General features: G+C 39.5%; 1 protein-coding gene and 1 long non-coding RNA gene across 5 annotated transcripts in view; one reads left to right on the top strand and one right to left on the bottom strand.

Moving 5' to 3' along the window:
• Positions 1-1,754: 1,754 nt before the first annotated feature.
• LOC138432648 (uncharacterized) lies at positions 1,755-5,411 on the bottom strand. The gene is made up of 2 exons (XR_011253931.1): positions 5,333-5,411; positions 1,755-3,390 (listed from the first exon to the last, which is right to left on the bottom strand). It is a non-coding gene; the product is annotated as an uncharacterized lncRNA (long non-coding RNA).
• Positions 5,412-5,458: 47 nt separating this feature from the next.
• The window catches only part of SMC5 (structural maintenance of chromosomes 5), a 104,871-nt gene continuing 88,189 nt past the window's right edge, over positions 5,459-22,140 (top strand). For all 4 annotated transcript variants that reach the window (XM_069574099.1, XM_069574098.1, XM_069574097.1 and 1 more), the window contains exons 1-2: positions 5,459-5,791; positions 11,553-11,694. In XM_069574099.1, the coding sequence (XP_069430200.1) occupies positions 5,601-5,791; positions 11,553-11,694 (333 nt within the window). In that variant the 5' untranslated portion in view covers positions 5,459-5,600. The remainder of the gene's footprint in view (positions 5,792-11,552; positions 11,695-22,140) is intronic.

Raw genomic sequence — 22,140 nt, 5'->3', positions numbered from 1 at the left:
ATCCTCTGTCGTCCCCTTTTCCTCCTGCCCCAAATCCCTTCCAGCATCAGAGTCTTTTCCAATGAGTCAACTGTTCGCATGAGGGGGCCAAAGTACTGGAGTTTCAGCTTTAGCATCATTCCTTCCAAAGAAATCCCAGGACTGATCTCCTTCAGAATGGATTGGTTGGATCTCCTTGCAGTCCAAGGGACTCTCAAGAGTCTTTTCCAACACCACAGTTCAAAAGCATCAATTCTTCAGCACTCAGCCTTCTTCACAGTCCAACTCTCACATCCATACATGACCACAGGAAAAACCATAGCCTTGACTAGACGGACCTTAGTCGGCAAAGTAATGTCTCTGCTTTTGAGTATGCTATCTAGGTTGGTTATAACTTTCCTTCCAAGGAGTATGCATCTTTTAATTTCATGGCTGCAGTCACCATCTGCAGTGATTTTGCCCATCATCTCATATAAATATAAAATTAAAAAGAGTGAAAATTTTCGCTTAAAACTTTCATATGTAACACACAGCAGTTTTACTTATATTTATCAAGTTTTATGTTACATCCCTAGTACTTATTATTCTTACAACCAGAAGTTTATACCTTGTGATCACCTTCATCTAATTTTCCCCTCTCCCCACCCTCTGCCTCTGGTAACCACAAATCTGATTTTTTTTCCTGTGAGTTTGTTTTTGAATTTAAAAATAATTGACCTTAAAACCAACAAGCTTATGGGAGAGTTCAGCATCCCAGCTTGTAGAGATAATGAGATGAAATGTCACTCTCAGTTCCTAATATCAAAAAATTCACTTATAATTTATGAAGCTGATATCAACAGATTTAGAACAGTGCTGACAATTACCAACTTTCTTTTCTGTAGGAAGTAACTGGGTGTGAGGGAGAATGCTTGCTCTCCCCCTAGATTTGAAATTGAGGGTAAATTCCTTCTGGAGTAATTTAATATTGTTTTCCCAGTTGATATCCTCCAAAGAAATGAAGGCCCATTTAGATCTAGGCTTCCTATCATGACATATCACAAAGAACACTTGAAACCTTACATTAATTCCTAACAATTTCTTGAATCTTTCAGTTGGATTTTGTATTCAAGAAATGAAAATTTGAGAAAGACACAAATCTGTTGAGACATTGATCCAGAATATAAAATTAATTTATGAAAAAGTGCTTAGAGCAGCAACTTGTATATGATAAATGCTGTGTTAGATAATACTACAGTCCATTCCAATACTAATGTAGCTACACCAAGAAGAAGCAGATATTTCGATTGTTTTTAACTTTAGTATGATGTTAGAAACCAATTTTTAAAAATTAAGAACTGCAGAGATAAGATATTTTTACCTCTAGCAGAATTTGTCTGGGGTTTTAGCTCTCTGTGAGAAAGGTGATCATTATCTTTAGCCCTCCAGAACAGTTCCTTCACTAAGTTGATCAGAGAGAGAGAGAGAAAGTGTGTGTGTGTGTGTGAAGATCCCTTAAAGGAGGAAATGTCAACTCACTCCAGTATGCTTGCCTGGGAAATCCCATGGACAGAGAAGTCTGGCAGGCTACGGTCAATGGTGCTGCAAGGAGTCAGATAGGCCTTAGAGACTGAGCATGCACAAGCTTGTATAACCTGCCAGCATCTGTCTGGTTCATGCTAACTTCCAGTCATACAGAGCCCAACAAAAGAGAAGTATTTAGATAAATTATACTACATCTGTTTGATGGAATGCTATATAGTTACTTAAAACCATGTTACAGAAAAACATTATTATTTATTTTTAATTGGAGGATAATTGCTTTACAATGTTGTGTTAGTTTCTGCTATACATCAGTGTGAATTAGCCATTAAGTGTATATATATATATATATGCTCTCCCTCTTGAACCTCCTTCTCACCTAGAAAAATACTTAATGGCATAAAAAGATATTCATCTATTTCTGCTTTATTGACTACGCCGAAGCCTTTGACTGTGTGGATCACAATAAACTGTGGAAAATTCTGAAAGAGATGGGAATACCAGACCACCTAACCTGCCTCTTGAGAAATCTGTATGCAGGTCAGGAAGCAACAGTTAGAACTGGACATGGAACAGACTGGTTCCAAGTAGGAAAAGGAGTACATCAAGGCTATATATTGTCACCTTGCTTATTTAACTTATATGCAGAGTACATCATGAGAAATGCTGGGCTGGCGGAAGCACAAGCCGGAATCAAGATTGCTGGGAGAAATTATCAATAACTTCAGATATGCAGATGACACCACCCTTATGGTAGAAAGTGAAGAAGAACTAAAGAGCCTCTTGATGAAAGTGAAAGAGGAGAACGAAAAAGTTGGCTTAAAGCTCAACATTCAGAAAATGAAGATCATGGCATCCAGTCCCATCACTTCATGGCAAGTAGATGAGGAAACAGTGGAAACAGTGACAGACTTTGTTTTTTGGGGCTCCAAAACCACTGCAGATAGTGATTGCAGCCATGAAATTAAAAGATGCTTACTCCTTGGAAGGAAAGTTATGACCAACCTAGACAGCATATTAAAAAGCAAAGACATTACATTGCCAGCAAAGGTCTGTCTACTCAAGGCTATGGTTTTTCCAGTGATCATGTATGGATGTGAGAGTTGGACTATAAAGAGAGCTGAGCACTGAAGAATCAATGCTTTTGAAAGGTGGTGTTGGAGAAGACTCTTGAGAGTCCCTTGGACTGCAAGGAGATCCAACCAGTCCATCCTAAAGGAGATCAGTCCTGAGTGTTCATTGGAAGGACTGATGTTGAAGCTGAAACTCCAATACTTTGGCCACGTGATGCGAAGAGCTGACTCATTGGAAGACCTTGATGCTGGGAAAGATTGAAGGCAGGAGGAGAAGGGAACAACAGAGGATGAGATGGTTGGATGGCATCACCGACTCAATGGACATGAGTTTGGGTGGACTCCGTAAGTTGGTGATGGACAGGGAGGCCTGGCATGCTGTGGTCCGTGGGGTCGCAAAGAGTCGGATACGACTGAGCAACTGAACTGAATTGAAATATATTAAGTGAGAAAAAGAGGGTTAAATAACAGTATATATAAGTTGTGCAGCATAATTCTACCTTTTTCAACAAAAGGACCATAACATATATACACAGAGAAAAAAGATATTCAAACATACACCAAAATCTTAACAGTGATCAGTCTGGGTAGAGGAATTATGAGTAATTTCCCCCTTGTGTATGTTTGTTTTTCTCTGTGTTTCCTAAATTTCTGCATTTAACACATGTTGTGCTTGTGGTTAGAAGTAAAACCAGTAACATTTTCCTTTTCAAAGGATGACGGTAGAGCATGACTGACGGACAGTCTAGACAAGAACTCACAATCCATATGCATAATATGTGGTGTCATTTCCTGATAGCGTAGGGTTAGATTCCACCTGCAAGGCAAGACACACAGGAGATACGTGTTAGATTCTTGGGTCGGGAAGATCCCCTGGAGGAGGAAATGGCACCCCATTCCAGTACTCTCGCCTGAAAAATCCCAGGGACAGAGGAGCCTGGTGGCCTACAGTCCATGGGGTCACAAACAGTTGGACATGACTGAGCATAAACACAAACACACACACACACATTTCCCAACTCAACTTTATAAGCACAATTTGAGTGGTTCACTGAGATCTAATGATAGTATAAAATGATTAGATTGGTTTCCTGCTCTCAACCCTCATTATCACTGCATGTATTATTTTACCATTGCTGCTAAGTCACTTCAGTCATGTCCGACTCTGTGCAGCCCGACAGACAGCAGCCCACCAGGCTCCCCTGTCCCTGGGATTCTCCAGGCAAGAACACTGGAGTGGATTGCCATTTCCTTCTCCAATGCATGAAAGTGAAAAGTGAAAGGGAAGTCACTCAGTCGTGTCCGACCCTTAGCATGGACTGCAGCCTACCAGGCTCCTCCATCCATGGGATTTTCCAGGCAAGAGTACTGGAGTGGGGTGCCATTTTACCATCAGGTTTCCCTAAATGTAATGATTTCTTCAAAGAATTTGACTCTTCTAAGGCTCTTGAAGCAGGTTACCAAGTCACTTCTCAAAAAGTTTGTACTAGCAATGTAGCAAATGAGGGTATAGTACCCTCCTAAGCCCTATTTTTAAAAAGATTATTTCCTGCCTTTTGAACAGTTTTAAAGGTATTATTTAATTTGCTGAAAAACTAAAAATTTTCTAACAACCAAGACATGTTCACATTTTAAAAAAAATTTTTATTCTTTCTTTGGTTACAACTTTTAAAGAGTACAGATTTCAGTTGTGTGAGAAGAAGCAGGGGCTTGGGAAAGGAGCCTTTATCCTGAAGTGGGGAATCAGGGTTTTCTGCGATTGCTTTCTAAATGCCCTCTCAACTTCCATGCTTGACTCTGAGGAATCAGAAACCAGAGTGCTCCATTTAAAAACTTTAATCAGATCTTGTCTCTCTCCTGCTTAAAACCATCCAATGGCTTCCCACTGCTTTTAAAATAAAATGCATGATGGGCAAGGCCCCCCTAAGCAAGCTTGCTCACTTCAGCACAGCTTAGCCGGCCTTCCCTTTGTTCCTCATTCTGCTGGTTTCCACCTCAGAGCCTCTGTCCTTGCCTGGAATGCTCTTTTCTCATTTCCTCCGCTAGCTCCTTCTCCAGGATTTAGCTCAAGTATCACTTTCTCTGACAGGCCTTCCCTGCTTCTTACATTCATTCTGTTTTTCCCTTCATGACACCTATCACCGCCTGGAATTATCTTGATCCTATGTAGGTTATCTTGTTCTTTTCCTGTCTTCCACACCAGAACGTAAGCTCTGAGACCTGCTTGCCTGGCTCCCTCACTGCCTCAGCCTAGCCTACTGTAGATCAGACATTATTAGAGTGAGTAAAGACCTGCAGAGGCCTCAGTGAACCTCATCTTTAATAAGGGATTTAACTAGATGAACGTGACTAGGTTTAAGTGGAAGCATCCTCTCAACGATGCCAGCGTGCTCGCTGGGGCATTTCTAGAAAGTTCGAAGGAGGAATTCTTACTAGGGAACTAGGGAGAGGGGGTGGTGGTGGGGGTAGTGAAGAAAACCTGTGCGGTGCAACCTTTACACCTGTTGGAGAGCGCAACAGACACGAACGCTATGTTTTAAGGGAAGAGCTGGCATAGAGTCATTCAAAGCTTGCATTGTTGGGGTTTCTGTTTTGACACGGGGACCTGATTAAAAGCACAGTCAGAAGATGAAGAGGTCCCGCGCTCCCTCCCCTCGTGGATGTTTCCTGGAGCGCTTAAAAGGCTTTCAAAACATTAAATGCAGCTGACATTTTTTTCTGAGTTAAAAAAAAAAAATCGGCAAAATGCAGAAACGTACAGACCAGTCCCGTGCCCGCTTCCCGCTGGGTCCTGTATGCCACCCCGTCCGATTCCCGCCAGCTCAGGTCTCCCAGGACCCGCAAGGAGCGGAGGGGTGGAGGGGTGGGGCATACCCTGTGACGCTACCAGGAAGGGACTGCGCAGGCGCCGGGGCCGGCTCTCGCGCAGTCGCGCGCCGCGCTATTCGCGCGGGAGTGGGACGGCGGCGCGCTGGGGCTGTAGGTAGGTGGGAACGGAAGCCACAGCCAGGAAGAGAGACCGCCAGGATGGCGACACCGAGCAGGAAAACGTCCACTCAAAGCCCCCTGGCCTCCAAGAGAGCTCTCCTGAGTGATCCCTCGTCGGAAGTCCCGAGCAAGAAAAAGAGTTCGGTCCCACCGGCTGCGCCACCGCCACTGCCGTCGTCCGGGCCTTTCGTGGAAGGCTCTATAGTCCGCATCGCGATGGAGAACTTCCTGTGAGTGACCGGAGGCCGAGCCGCGGCGTGGGAGGCCAGCGGCCGGCACACGAGGGCCGCAAGCTGCGTGCATGCGGGGGGCGGGTCGGTCGAGGTGTGCCTAGCTTTTGGTAAATTCGTCCGGGGATTGCTGTGAGGATATTTACTTGTGGGCCGTGGAGATTGACGTGTTTGTTGATGTGGTAGGTGTGTGCCTTGTGTATTGCAGTTTTTTAATTCTTAATGCCAAAGTTGTTTGAAGGCGTCAAATGGCGGGCAGTGGACGTAGTAGGAATTACATCTCCTCCCGCTGGGAGTCACGGCCTGTAGACATAATCTGTAATTCACAAAACTGTGGTCCTGGGAAGTCAAAAAGCAACGGTTAAATCAGTGCGACAGTGACGCTGTGGCACATTTCGTGAAGAGATGGCAGTTGCCAGGTGGACACAGATGGTGATGGTTGTCATGGATGGAGACATTTCCTGAAATGTACCAGAAAATTAAGCCCTGCTCTCAGTTGTTGCGCTACCCAGCAGAGCCTTGTCTTCTTCAAATCTGACTTTCTTCCCTGGTTGCTTTCTCACCCTTAGGACAGCTAATCATAGTATTCACTTTAGAATTTAGTGAGGATGTTGTAACACAACTACCGTGTATCCGTCTAGCACCTTGCAGTTCATTTGTCTGTTATATTTTAAGCTTGCACAGTGGCCTAAGGAAAACAATTAGAGTAACAATAACGACATTTTCTTTAACGCATCTGTCCTGTGCCAGGTATAGAAATAGGTACTTTATTTGCACAGTACCCTCATTCATTCCTCATAACTGTTTATAGCATCTCCACTGTTAAGCTCAGAGAGGTTGATTTGCCCAGGTTTACTCAGCTGATAAGTAGCTGAATTGTTGTTTTAATTCAAATCAGGAAAGATAAATATCAAATGAAGTACCTACCATAATTATATATATATATGTGTGTGTATCAGGATGCCCTGGGGGCGCAAAGGATGAAATGATTAATTTCCTCCACAGTTGTGAGAAGGGCCTTGTACTGGAGGATATGAAAATCTTACGGGAAGAGCATGGAACTGCCTGAAACAGTTTGCTGTATTTAGTAAGTTTCCAGTATCCTAGTATGATTAGGACATAGGATGTGAGTGAGTGTATGGATAGAGTGATACTGACGATATATAGCATTATTGAGGGTCTGTGTTTCCTGTGCTGAGAAATTGCAGCTTTATCCTGTAGGTAGCCAGGATGCATTTTGAGTAGGGCATCATATGTGGCTTGGGCTTCTCAGGTGGTGCTAGTGGTAAATAACCTGCTTGCCAGCGCAGGAGGGTTAGGAGACAGGGGATCGATCTCCTGGAGGGCGGCATGGCAACTCACTCCAGTATTCTTGCCTGGAGAATCCCATGGACAGAGTAGCCTGGCGGGCTACATCCATAGGGTCACAAAGAGTTGGACACAACTGAAATAGCGCACACGCGTGCACCTTCATGTGGTTTATATTACTTTGGAAGCAATGTGAAGGATGATTTAGAAAGGGTGCAAGATTGGAGGCAAGAAGGCTTTTACAGTATGAAGGCAGAGATGATCGGGATTTGAGTCTCACAGTGGGAAGTAGGAGCAGAAAGAATAGATTTGACAGGATTTTGTCTGCAGATTAATTGCGAGGCATCGGGGTAAAGGAGAAGTGGAGTATTTTTTCTCAAGTCTCTCTCTTGGCTAATTGGTATAGAGCTGTGCTAAAGAAGAGGTAATTCTGGGAGGGTAATAATAAATGCCTTTTGTATCTTGTGTATTGAAGTTTCCTGTGGGATATCTAAAAGGTCTTCTGTGGGCAGTATTTATAAGGGGTTCAGAGCTTATAGGAAAATGTTAACAGATGAGAGACTTAAGAATCATGCATATAGGTGATTGTTGAAATTGCAGAAATGGTTGAAATTGCCTCGAAGGGAATATAAGTAGAAGTCCAAGTACAGAGTTCCAGAGGAATGCCAACATTTAAGGGTAAACAGAAGAACTCACAGATTGAGAAGGAACTGTTCAGGGAAGTAAGGGGAGAACTGTGGGAGAGTATTATCAGAGAACCCAAGGAAAAAGAGTACTTCAAAAAATATATGATACAGTGAAGTCAGATAACAGTACAGAAAAGAACCTGCTGCATTTAGCAGTCAGGAAATCTTTGGCGCTTTGAGGTAGGCGAAGTGGAAAACTTTGCAGTCATAGAAGAATGAATAAGTGTGAGGAAGTAACGCTTGGATGTGAAGAGGAGAAAGAAAAGGTAGCTGGAAAGCGCAGAACTGAGTAAGATTTTGTTTATTTCTATGAGAGGACTTTGAGTTTTAGGAACGCAGTAGGAAGACTAGGCCTAGAGAACTAAAAGGGCCTGGAAGAGAGTAGTCAAGGCAAAGATTCCTGTGAGTTAACCAAGTCCATTGGGATTGAGAGTAGAGGGAGGAGATTTCTAGGCAGAAGTAATAGCATATGCAAAGGCTTTGAGAAAGAAGGAAGCATAAGATAGTCAAGAAATTGAAAGAAATTCCTTATAGGTAAACTTTAGAGGTCTAATTAGAGAATAGGGGAAGGAGATAGAAAGTAGAAAAAGATGATCTAGACCTAAATCATGAAGGGTCCTATTTGTTTCTTTTTTTAAAAGCAAGGTATGTCAGATTTTCTTGTTTACCAACATTATTTGGTGATAAATGGAATGATGAATGGGTGGGTAGCGTGAACAGAGGTGAGGAGACAAAAAGAGTCAAAGATGATGCCTAGGTTTCTGCTGTGGGCAGAGGAATGAATAATTATATCCTTTACTAAGAGACTACAAGAGTGGTTTTAGATGTTTTTTTTTAAAGGTTTATGAAAAAGTAATTCCGGTTTTGGACTGTGAATTTTGAATTATTATAGCTAGGCTCAAACACATCTTTATTGATCAAAATAGCAACCATTACAGTCAACACATTTTTGCCAACAAGAAATAAGTTTGTTTATTCTTGTAGCATAAAAATCTGTCCTTCAGGATTCGACGAACTCTTGGAAAGTGTTTTCTGTCTCATGCTGGTTGTGGAAGTGATTTGCCTGCAAAACGTTGTTGAGATGCTTGAAAAAGTGGTAATTGGTTGGTGATAGGTTATATGGCTGTTGAGGCAAAACTTCTTAGCCCAGTTCTTTCAACTTTTGAAGAGTTGGTTTTGTGATATATGGTCAGGCGTTATGGAGATGAATTGGGCCCATTCTGTTGGCCAGTGCTGGCTGCAGGCATTGCAATTTCTGTGCATCTCATCGATTTGCTGAGCATACTTCTCAGATGTAATGGTTTCTCTGCACCAGGATTCAGAAAGCTGTAGTATATCAGATGGGCAGCAGACCACCAAGAGAGTGACCATGACCTTTTTTTGCTGCAATTTTGGCTTTGGAAAGTGCTTTGGAGTTTCTTCGTGGTCCAACCACTGAGCAGGTTATCACCGGTTGTCATATAAAATCCACTTTTCATCACATGGTTTGTTGTTGCATACAATAAGAGAAGATGACACTTCAAAACAACGGGTTTTTTTTTCTTGGTCTATTCATGAGGTACCCACTTAACGAGCTTTTCCACCTTTCCAATCTGCTTCAAATGCCGAATGACCACAGAAGGATTGACATTGAGTTCTTGGGCAACTTCTGGTGTAGTTGTAAGAGGTTCAGCATTGATAATCCTCTCAATTGGTTGTTGTCAACTTCCAGTTGCCGGCCACTGTGCTGCTCATCCTCAAGGCTCTCATCTCCTTTGCAAAACTTCTTGAGCCAGTGCAGTTTCATTAGCAGTTCCTGGGCCAAATGCGTGGTTGATGTTGTGAGTTATCTCTGCTGCCTTACAACCAATTTTGAACCCATTTTGAACTCGAATAAGAAAATTGCTCGAATTTGCATTTTGTTTAACATCATTTCCCTGGTCTAAAATAAATATAAAATAAACAGCGAGTGATAAGTCATTAGCAAAAAAAAAAAATGTGCATTAAAATGATGTATAACGTAACCACATTTATTTGAAAATCTATTCCAATATCAAACAGCAAAGTTCAACAATGCAAAACCACAGTTACTTTTGCACCAGTGTAATAGTTTTGAATATGTTAAGTTTGAAGTGACCGTTGTAGGACATCCAAATAGAGTTCTTGAGGTGGGAATTGCATCTGTAGGTCATCTGAACTGACTTTCAGTATGTAGATGTTACCTGAGGCCATGGAGAATATATGAGGTACTAGATAAAGTATGTAAACTCAGAAGAGGGTGGCCTCTGAAATTAGCTTTTTCAGGGGGAGGTCAGAGAAAAGGGAACTCACAAAAGGGAATTTCCAATAAACATATTGTAGGGTCAGAATGGTTTTTTTTTTCTCTCTCTTTTAAATGCAGAGGCTTTATTTAGTTTTTGGCAGCTTTTCGTGTTTATAGTGTTTGTGTGTAACAATATAGGTCAGAAGTTTTCATGCTTTTTTCTGCTGTATTTGTTTGCTTAAATACCAGTTGCATCACTGTTTTAGTAAGACAGTTCACAGCAGGAAAATCAAATATTAAAAGAATGGAGCTGCATGTGTTGATTAAGAAGCTCCAAGTCAGATAATTTTCCAGATGTCTGAAATTCCCAAACTAGTTTTATTTTCAGTGTTGTAAAGGGTTGTTTCAAGACTCTGCTGTTACTAGAATAAAGCTTCTGAAAAGACAGGTGGATGCTCTGCGGAGAAGTGGGGTTGGAAACCTGCCAGGAAAATACTTTTATTTACCACCTGTATTTATTTTATTACGACTTGGAATTTCAGAATTGTAAATTTCTTGGAGTATTAAAGTTGAAGTGTGCTTGGTTAAGTTATTTGAATACTTAGCAAGTTAGTAATAGGCTAAGCTTTTACTCTTGGGGAATTAGTTGGTAGCCAACTGAAACTGTGGGCACGGGACATTACTTATGGGGTCCAGTTCCAGATATTCAAGGACATGGTACAAAGATACTGAGTCAGTTTCCTTCACATCTTGCCATAGCTCTCCCTGAAGACTAATATGGGTTAGATGCTCCTGTTGCAGGTAGAGAGCAGGACAGCATGCTGCTTTCTAGTATGAGGGAAAGTTACGGACGTGCTTGGTGATGATGCACTCTTGTTTCCTCTCATAGGAATAAAATTTAATTTGTGCTGCAAATAGATCCTTTGGTGAATGTCTGGCAGCATATTAAAGGAAATTCATGTTATTTTAAAAAATTAATAAGTTAAACTATTGAGTTGATATATTTTCAGTTTTCTAATTATAATAAAAGTAATTCGATTGACTATGATAAGTTTCTAGTAAGCATTTTAATTCAAGAGAAATATAAACGTAAAATACACAAATTTAGAATGAGCTGTCACTTTACTTACATATAATTTGTTTAAAAACCATTTGTACAGTAGCTTTGATGGACTTTCTCATGTATTAGAATTACTAAAGAATAAATTATATCAAACTTCACTCTATTCAGCAGACTTAATATTTGAGAAAAATTATGTGAAGTTTTATTTTCCCATGAATGTTCTAATTTTAGATATACTTTGTCACTTTTTAATTTCTCTCACTGACAGACTTTTTTTTCCCTGTAAATTATTAACAACCTATAAACTAATGTTACATTAAAATTTATAAGGTTCGTTGCTTTTTAAAGAATTTGAGGAAACCTATAGTTAGTGATACGGGTAAAGCAAGAAAAAGTGCTTTAGTAGGAAAATATTCTTCACTTCTTGTTTCTACTTAGTAATCTCACCTCTTTATAATTTAGGACATATGATGTCTGTGAAGTATCTCCTGGGCCCCACTTGAATATGATTATTGGAGCTAATGGAACAGGGAAGTCCAGCATTGTGTGTGCCATTTGCCTTGGATTAGCAGGCAAACCTGCTTTCATGGGACGGGCAGATAAGGTAAGTTAACATAGGTACTTTTAACAAAATTCAAAACCATGAATCGCTTTTGGTAACAAATCAATTTCTTCATCTTAATTCCTTGGGTATGGCAAATGTGTTGTGCTTGAATATAAATAATAAGTTGGCAGATAGAGACACTGAGGGAAGATCTCCATTTTACAGAAGTAGTTTGCTATATACCTAGAGAATTCTCCAAGTGTGTAACACCTTCAGCCTTAGAAATAGTGTAAGATACAGCTGTTTAAATGTATGGATGGGCTTGTGAAAAGGAGAAGTAAGTTTCCAAAGGGCACAAACAAAGTAATTTGGATCCGAAGATTGCTGCAAGCTCTGAAGTTGTTTTCCCAGAGTTATTTGCTTACCTTGTGCCCTGAAACCTGGTTTTGAATTCGTTGCATAAAATTGGGGTCCTGAGGGTGTAGAAGAGTTAGAAGATAAAACTATGAGTACTGTGTGTAGCAGGAAAAACAGAAAATTGCAAAGTGGGGCTACTTATCTCAGTATTATCTCTGAATACAGTAGTAGAAGGAAAAAGAAAAAAAATCTTTCAAACAAGCCTCAACACATACATTGTAATTTTAAGTGGCCTCACTTAGTAATATCTCTGGCAGAAGCAAATGAAATCCTCTGAAGGAAAATGCTTTCAATACAGTCCTCAAAAGAAACCTATTGTAAAGTTCCAAGAAATTCACGAATCCATACCCCGCAAAATCACAAAGCATAGGAGGAAATGAAACACCAAAAATGAGAGCTAATAAAAACAACAGGCTGACCTATAGAGCTTGTATATATAGAATGTAAACGAGGAATATTTGGTTTATTTAGGAACTGAAAGAAGGTTGCAAAGGAGTAAGTAACAAAAAGATAAGGTAAATTTGAAAAAGAATCAGAATATAAATAAAAATACATGGGAGAGAAACTTGATGGACAGGTAAAACAACAAAGCAGACATATTTGAGAATATGTGAACCAAGATACTTGACAGTTTTTCTAAACATGAAATATAGAGCTAAAGCAAAAAAATTAAAAGTATGAAATCAAGATTGAGACCTGATAGTTGAAGGAAAATAATGGACTAAGGAAGAGGCAGTATTCAATGAAAGAATGACTAAGAATTTTCCAGAAATGTTGAAAAACTTGAATCCTCAGATCCATTGCACCTAAATATATTCCAGATGGTGTAAAAGAAAGAAATACACAAATAGGCACATTGTAGTAAATTTTAGAATACCAAACATGGTAGTCCTATGGTCTCAGAATATGAAGGGGTTGAAAGAACGGTCTGAGATCCTCATAAAGGAACTTTGAAAGTGTTTAATTTAGGAAGAAGGAAAATTATCTCAGAAGAAAGTCTGAGAGGTAAAAAGATGTGATCAATGAAATGGTAAACATGTAGTAAGTGTTAGTTGCTTGTGTCCAACTATTTGCAATCCTGTGGACTGTAGCCCACCAGGCTCCTATGTCCATAGAATTCTGCAGTCAAGAATACTGGAATTGCCATTCCCTTCTCCGGGGTAACTTCCCAACCCAGGGATCGAACCCGGGTCTCGCACATTGCTGGCAGATTCTTCACCATCTCACCAGTGAAGCCTACTAAAACATGTAGTAAAGTTATGTGTAAACTGTATAAAATAATACTGATCTCTCATTTGTTAATTTCTTAAAGAAGATAGAACTAAATGTTGTCAAAGCTGTGATCAGAGTTAAAGTATTCTCTGTATTGTTGGGAGAAAGTTAAGATAATTAGTTAGCTTAAGAGTTTATTAAGTGAAATATGCATTTTAAAGTTTATAGAGTAAACTAGTTTAAAAAAAAAAAAAAGAAGTCAAAATATGTAACTTCCAAACAGGAAAGATTAAAGTAGGAGGAGCGAAGTAGAGGAAAAATAACCACTGCCCAAACAATCCAGAAGGAGTCTTGAGAAAGGAGAAAGAGAAAAGAAACAGAAATGTGAAAAAGGACATCATTCGAAAACATAAAAAGAGTGGAAATCCATGCACAATACATTTCACAATAATTATGACTGTCATCAGGGCATTATAAGAATGCAGCAGAGGTTTATATATTCATAATATAAGAATATTATGAGAATCATTCCACTAAAGCGTAAATATTTTAAAAGTTGTGACTGTATATATTTCTATAGCTATTTAAATTATCAAAACTAACTCTAAGTAGAGACGATAAATTAGCTGGTAAGTTTTTTCTCATAGAGAACACCATACCAAAAAAAAATGTGGATTAGTCCTAACAGCAAAAGTTGCTGTTTACACGGAAATGTGACTTTAGGTACCCAAATCAATCAAGGATAGCATGAGAAAATAACAAGCTCCTTTCACTCATGAATCTGGAGGCAAAAATCACACACAAAAAAGGAACTTTAGCATGTTGAATTTAATAATATATAATATATTGTGAGCAAATCAAAGTTATTCAAGAAATGAGAGATTATTAGTAAAAAATTAACATAATAAACCATATTTTAAAGAAGTAGAACTCAATAATTTCTCAACAAATAAAAAGCATTCAGTTAAATTCCACAGTAATTTATGATTAAAAACTCTTAGTAAACTAGGAATAGAATGGACCTTTCTTAATTTCAGGATATATCTATGAAAATGTACGTGTCAAAGATACCTACTATCATTACTATTAAACATTGTATTGGAAGTTCTAGATAGAAGAGAAAAGATATGTGTTGAAAAGAAAGAAAACTCTCAATCACAGGTTGTAGGAATGTCTGCTTAAAAACCATAAATTCTGGCTGAGCCTCCTGATGGATTAATATACAAATTTAATAGGGTTAAATCACCTATCAACAGAAAATTGGATTAAAGATTTACTGAGCATGGCCCAAAAACAAGACCCAGTTTCTCCCTCAGTCAGTCTCTCCCATCAGGAAGCTTCCATAAGCCTCTTATCCTTCTCCATGATGGGGCAGACAGACTGAAAACCACAATCACAAAAAACTATCTGCTCACATGGACCATAGCCTTGTCTAACTCAGTGAAACTATGAGCCATGCCATGTAGGGCCACCCAAGACAGACGGGTCATGGTGGAGAGTTCTGACAAAACGTGGTCCACTGGAGAAGGGAATGGCAAACCACTTCAGTATTCTTTCCTTGAGAACCCCATGAACAGTATGAAAAGACAAAAACATAGGCGAACTCCCCAGGTCGGTAGGTGCCCAATATGCTATGGGAGATCAGTGGAGAAATAACTCCAGAAAGAATGAAGAGATGTAGCCAAAGCAACAACACTACTCAGTTGTGGATGTGACTGGTAATGGAAGTAAAATCCGACGCTATAAAGAGCAATATTGCAGAGGAACCTGGAATGTTAGGTCTGTGAATCAAGGCAAATTGGAAGTGACCAAACAAGAGATGGTGAGAGTGAACATCAACATTTTAGGAATCAGCAAACTAAAAAGGACTGGAATGGGTGAATTTAACTCACATGACCATTATATCTACTAGTACGGTGGGCAAGAATCCCTTAGAATACATGGAGTAGCCATCATAGTCAACGAAAGAGTCTGAAATGCAGAACTTGGATGCAGTCTCAGAAACGACAAATGATCTCTGTTTCTTTCCAAGGCAAACCATTCAATATCACAGTAATCCAAGTCTGTGCCCTGACTGGTAATACTGAAGAAGCTGAAGTTGAATGATTCTATGAAGACCTCTAAAACCTAGAACTAACACCCAAAAAAGAATCCTTTTTATTTTAGGGGACTGGAAAGCAAAAGTAGGAAGTCAAGAGATAGCTGGAGTAGCAGGCAAATTTGGCCTTGAACTATAGAATGTAGCGAGGCAAAGGCTAACAGTTTTGCCAAGAGAATGCACTGGTCATAGCAAATGCCCTCTTCCAATGACACAAGAGAAGACTCTACACTTGGATGTCACCAGATGGTCAGTACCAAAATCAGACTGCTTATATTCTTTGCAAGCAAAGATGGAGAAGCTCTATACAGTCAGCAAAAACAAGACTGGGAGCTGACTGTGGCTCAGATCATGAAAATAAATATTGCCAAGTTCAGACTTAAATTGAAGAAAGTAGGCAAAACCACTAGACCACTCAGGTTATGGCCTAAATCAAATCCCTACTACTATACAGTGGGAGTGAGAAATAGATTTAAGGGACTAGATCTGATGGACAGAGTGCCTGAAGAACTATGGACGGAGGTTTGGGACACTGTACAGGAGGCAGTGATCAAGATCATCCCAAAGAAAAAGAAATGCAAAAAGGCAAAATGATTGTTTGAGGAGGCCTTACAAATAGCTAAGAAGAGAACTGAAAGACAAAGGAGAAAAGGAAGATAATTCCATTTGAATGCAGAGTTCCAAAGAACAACAAGGAGAGAGAAGAAAGCCTTCCTCAATGATCAGTGTAATGAAATAGAGGAAAACAAAAGAATGGGAAAGACTAGAGATCTCTTCAAGAAAATTAGACATACCAAGGGAACATTTCATGGAAAGATGGGCACAATAAAGGACAGAAATGGTATGGACCTAACAGAAGTAGAAGATATTAGTAAGAGGTGGCAAAAATACACAGAAGAACTGTACAAAAAAGATCTTCATGACCCAGATAATCATGATGGTGTGCTCACTCACCTAAAGCCAGACATCTTAGAATGAGAAGTCAAGTGGGCCTTAGGGGAAGCATCACTACGAACAAAGCTAGTGGAGGTAATGGAGCTTCAGTTGAGCTATTTCAGATCCTAAAAGATGATGCTGTGAAAGTGCTGCACTCATTATGTCAACAAATTTGGAAAACTCAGCAGTGGCCACAGGACTACAAAAAGTCAGTTTTCATTCCAGTCCCAAAGAAAGGCAATGCCAAAGAATGCTCAAACTACCACACAATTGCACTCATCTCAGATGCTAGCAAAGTAATGCTCAAAATTCTCCAAGCTAGGCTTCAATAGTACATGAATTGTGAACTTTCATATGTACAAACTGGATTTAGAAAAGGCAGAGGAACCAGAGATCAAATTGCCAACATCTGCTGGATCATCAGAAAAGCAAGAGAGTTTCAGAAAAACATCTATTTCTGCTTTATTGACTATGCCAAAGCCTTTGACTGTGTGGATCGCAGCAAACTGGAAAATTCTTCAAGAGGTGGGAATACCAGACCACCTTACCTGCCTCCTGAGAAACCTGTGTGCAGGTCAAGAAGCAACAGTGAGAACTGGACACAGAACAACAGACTGGTGCCAAATCGGGAAAGAAGTATGTCAAGGCTGTATATTGTCACCCCACTTATTTAACTTATATGCAGAGTATATCATGTGAAATGCTGGGCTGGGTGAAGCACAAACTGGAATCAAGGTTGCTGGGAGAAATATCAGTAACCTCATATATGCAGATGATACCACCCTTACGGCAGAAAGTGAAGAAGTACTAAAGAGCCTCCTGATGAAAGTGAAAGAGGAAAGTGAAAAACTTGACTTAAAACTCAACAGTCGGGAAACTAACGTCATGACATCTGGTTTGGTCACTTCATGGCCGATAGATGGGGAAACAATGGAAACAGTGAGAGACTTTATTTTGAGGGGCTCCAAAATCACTGCAGATGGTGAGTCAGTTCAGTTCAGTCACTCAGTCGTGTCTGACTCTTTGCTACCCCATGAACTGCAGCACGCCAGGCCTCCCTGTCCATAACCAACTGCCAGAGTCTACCCAAACCCATGTCCATTGAGTTAGTGATGCCATCCCACCATCTCATCCTTGTTGTCCCCTTCTCCTGCTGCCCTCAGTCTTTCCCAGCATCAGGGTCTTTTCCAATGAGTCAGCTCTTCACATTAGGTGGCCAAAGTATTGGAGCTTCAGCTTCAACATCAGTCCTTTCGATGAACACCCAGGACTGATCTCCTTTAGGATGGACTGATTGGATCTCTTTGTGATCCTAGAGGCTCTCAAGAGTCTTCTCCAACACCACAGTTTAAAAGCATCAATTCTTTGGCTCTCAGCTTTCTTTATAGTCCAGCTCTCACATTCATACATGACTACTGGAAAAACCACATCCTTGACCAGATGGACCTTTGTTGGCAAAGTATTGTCTCTGCTTTTTAATATGCTATCTAGGTTGGTCATAACTTTCTGTCCAAGGAGTAAGTGTCTTTTAATTTCATGGCTGCAGTCACCATCTGCAGTGATTTTGGAGCCCAAAAAAGTAATGTCAGCCACTGTTTGCACTGTCTCCCCATCTATTTGCCATGAAGTGCTGGCACCGGATGTCATGATCTTCGTTTTCTTAAAACTCAAAATGTTGAGTTTTAAGCCCACTTTTTCACTCTCCTCTTTCACTTTCATCAAGAGGCTCTTTAGTTCCTCTTCACTTTCTGCCATAAGGGTGGTGTCATCTGCATATCTGAGGTTATTGATATTTCTCCCGGCAATCTTGATTCCGGCTTGTGCTTCCTCCAGCCCAGCGTTTCTCATGATGTACTCTGCTCATAAGTTAAATAAGCAGGGTGACAATATATAGCCTTGATGTACTCCTTTTCCTATTTGGAACCAGTCTGTTGTTCCATGTCCAGTTCTAACTGTTGCTTCCTGACCTGTATGCAGGTTTCTCAAGAGGCAGGTCAGGTGGTCTGGTATTCCCATCTCTTTCAGAATTTTCCACAGTTTACTGTGCTCCACACAGTCAAAGGCTTTGGCATAGTCAATAAAGCAGAAATAGATGTTTTTCTGGAACTCTCCTGCTTTTTCGATCATCCAGGAGATGTTGGCAATTTGATCTCTGGTTCCTCTGCCTTTTCTAAAACCAGCTTGAACATCTGGAAGTTCACGGTTGATGTATTGCTGAAGCCTGGCTTGGAGAATTTTGAGCATTTCTTTACTAGCATGTGAAATGAGTGCAGTTGTGCAGTAATTTGAGCATTCTTTGGCATTGCCTTTCTTTGGGATTGGAATGAAAAGTGACCTTTCCCATTTTCCAGTCCTGTGGCTGAGTTTTCCAAATTTGCTGACATAATTAGTGCAGCACTTTCACAGCATCATCTTTTAGAATTTGAAATAACTCAACTGGAATTCCATCACCTCTACTGGCTTTGTTCATAGTGATGCTTCCTCAGGCCCACTTGACTTTACATTCCTGTAGCCATGCAATCGAAAGACACGTGCTCTTTGAAAGAAAAGCTATGACCAACCTAGTCAGCATATTAAAAAGCAGAGAGATTACTTAGATGACAAAGGTCAATCTAGTCATAGTCAAAACTGTGGTTTTTCCAGTAGGCAAGTATGGATGTGAGAGTTGGAATATAAAGAAAGCTAGGTGCCCAAATATTGATGCCTTTAATTGTGGTGTTGGAGAAGAGTCTTGAGAGTCCCTTGGACTTCAAGGAGATCCAACCAGTCCATCCTAAGGAACATCAGTCCTGAATATTCATTGGAAGGACTAATGTTGTAGCTGAAACTTCAGTACTTCGACTACCTGATGTGAAGAACTGACTCATTTGAAAAGACCCTGATGGTAGGAAAGATTGAAGGCTGGAGGAAAAGGGGACGACAGAGGGGGAGATGGTTGGATGGCTCCGCCGACTCAGTGTGCATGAGTGTGAGTAAACTCCGGGAGTTGGTGATAGACAGGGATGCCTGGTGTGCTGTAGTGCATGGTGCCGCAGAGTCAGACACGACTGAGCGACTGAACTGAACTGAGGTGTAAGATAGTGTGACACTGACGTTGAATCTGTGAATGCATTGATCTTGCATATCCTCACCTTCAGATATCTGAGAAATGTATGTTTAAGCCACCCACTCTGTGGGACTTTCGTTACAAAATCCCAGACTAAGGCAAGGACCTTTTTCATTCTTACTAAGGATTCCAAAACCTTTTCTGTGAGTTATATCTATTGATTAGAATTAATAATAAACTTAGAAATAATTAGCAGTTTAGAAATAAGAACTGAGAACCCCCTAAAAAAGTTGATTAACAAAAATCAGTTGCATTTCTGTGTTCACTAACAGTGAACAGTAAATGCAATTGAATGCAATTAAAATGGATATTATAGCAACAAAGTATAAGTTACATAGCCGCAAATAAAAGATATGTATGAAGAGATTATAGTTTTTATTTAAAAATGTTAACGTTTGATTCATGTCATGTTAAGTGTCATTCCAGTCAGAATTCTGTTACCGTCTATAAAAATTACAATCTGGTTCTAAAATTTAGATGAAAAAACAGGGCCTAAAATAGCCAACCCCCTTCTAAAGAAATAGGATAAAGTGGAAAAACTTGTCTACCAGATATCAAGATGATACAAAATCATGGTAAATTAAGAATTGTGGTGTTGATGTAGGGTAGACTAGTGTGATGTGACCGAATAAAGAGCCAAGATACAAAGCTTAGTAAGAACTTGGTTTATGACAGAACTGACATCGTAGGTGAGTGAGGAAGAGATGGATAAATGGTACTGAGACAACTGGTTATTGGTATAGGAAAAGATAAAATTGAGTCCTTTCCTCATACTTAAACAAAAATTAGTTCCTGGTGGATTAAATATCTAAATGTGATTAACCAGGAAGTTTTTAGAAGAGATCGGTAGTAGAAGAGAATAATTTTGTGACTTCAGGTTAAGAAAATGTCTTAAAGTATAGACCCAAAAGGAAAACTTGATGATTTCAACTATAATAAAACTAAGGAACTTCTCTTCATCTAAAAGACACCTTGTAGAGAAAAGACTAGTCACAAATTGGGAGCACGTATATATAGAACATATAACAAGATTGATATACAGACTATATAATAAGCAAAATAATGACAACTCATAAGACATGTGAGTAAAAGATCCGCTTAAATATTTCACAGTCAAGAAGCAACCCAGACTACCAGTACATTCCTACAGATAAGAAAAGATGCTCAACTTCATTAATTATTAGAGAAACGCACATTAGCCCTGGCAAGGTATATCTGTCAGACCCACCAGAATTCTATTGGTGCCATGTGCTTATGAGGATATAAAGCAGTGGAAACTCTGATGCATTCTTGGTGGGAATATGAATTTGTACAACCCCCTTGGAAAGTGCTATGGTATTACCTAGTAGATCTGTAAATGCTTACATCCAGTGCCTCAAAAATTCTGCTTTCTAGGTACCCTAGTCAGCTTTTGTGCATTTATACTAGGTGAAATCATGGAAATACTTAGAGAAGTATTGTTTGCAGTGAATTCTGGAATAGTCAAATACAATTGAATATTATATGACAATAAAAACAAACTTTGGCTCATTGGTTAAATATAAAAAACATAATTTTAAGGAAAAATGCCATCTTGGAAAAATACATGTAATGTGAGTTTGTTTCTAGAACAGTCAAAAACATTTGGAGTCTCATACAGTAAAAAACAAAAGCAAAGGAATTAATCAGTTTAGAGATAATAAAATCAGTTTAGCGATTACATTTGTTGTTTCATTTTTTAAACTTTTAATTTTATGTTGGAGTATAGCCGATTAACAACATTGTGATCACGTTTCAGCTGGACAGCAAAGGTACTCAGCCATGCATATACATGTATCCATTCTCCCCCAAACTCCCCTCCCATCCAGGCTGCCAAATAACATTGAGCAGAGTTCCCTGTCCTATACAGTAGGACCTTATTGGTTGTCTATTTAAAATATGTAAGTGTGTACATGTTGATCCCAAACTCCTAACTTCCTTTCCCTCTTTCTTCCCCATTAGTTGAGAGAAAAAGGATGCAGTTAGCATGAATTAAGGAATGTCAGAAACACCGGTAGTGATCAGTTCCGTAAACTGGTAGATAGATAGTTGTTTTATTATTTCTAAACAGTTCATGAAGTTTGTATATACTGTTGGTATATATTTCACATGAAAACATGTTTTAAAAAGAAAGTCTAAAAGTTGGGTTACTTCACTGTAAAATATTTTTAAAACTTGAAATGATTTTTTTATTTTTCAAAAACTATTGTAAATGTAATATAATCAAAGTGATATTACAGGTTTTTAAGCAAGACTTAATATTTAATGTGCTGGCTTATGTGGTGTCTCCATGAGAAGGAATCTATCTGCCAACGCAGGGGATGCAGGTTCAATCCCTGGGTCAGAAAAATCTGTAGAAGAAAATGACAACCCAATCCAGTATGCTTGCCTGGAGAATCTCATGAACAGAAGGAGCCGGGCTGGCTATAGTCCATGGCATTGCAAAAGAGTCAGACACAACTTAGCGAATAAACAACAGCAAAATTTAATGTAGGATACAAGATTGATTTGTATATCCCTTAACATTATAAATAACCTATTCAAAACAAAATTTTTAATGCCATAAAGGAGGCATTTATGAGATAGAAAAGATACTGCTTTATTAATGATTAATTTTGTAACCTGAGTCATCTGGAATTCAGTTTTTATTTCAGAGAACAGGGGTTGGAGTAGGTAATTTCCAAGGACATACTCAGATTTTTACTAATATTGTGTTTTG

The sequence above is a fragment of the Ovis canadensis genome, chromosome 2, assembly GCF_042477335.2.
Source record: "Ovis canadensis isolate MfBH-ARS-UI-01 breed Bighorn chromosome 2, ARS-UI_OviCan_v2, whole genome shotgun sequence".
NCBI classification, from domain to species: Eukaryota; Metazoa; Chordata; class Mammalia; order Artiodactyla; family Bovidae; genus Ovis; species Ovis canadensis.
This window is presented reverse-complemented; position numbering and strand designations above follow the sequence as displayed.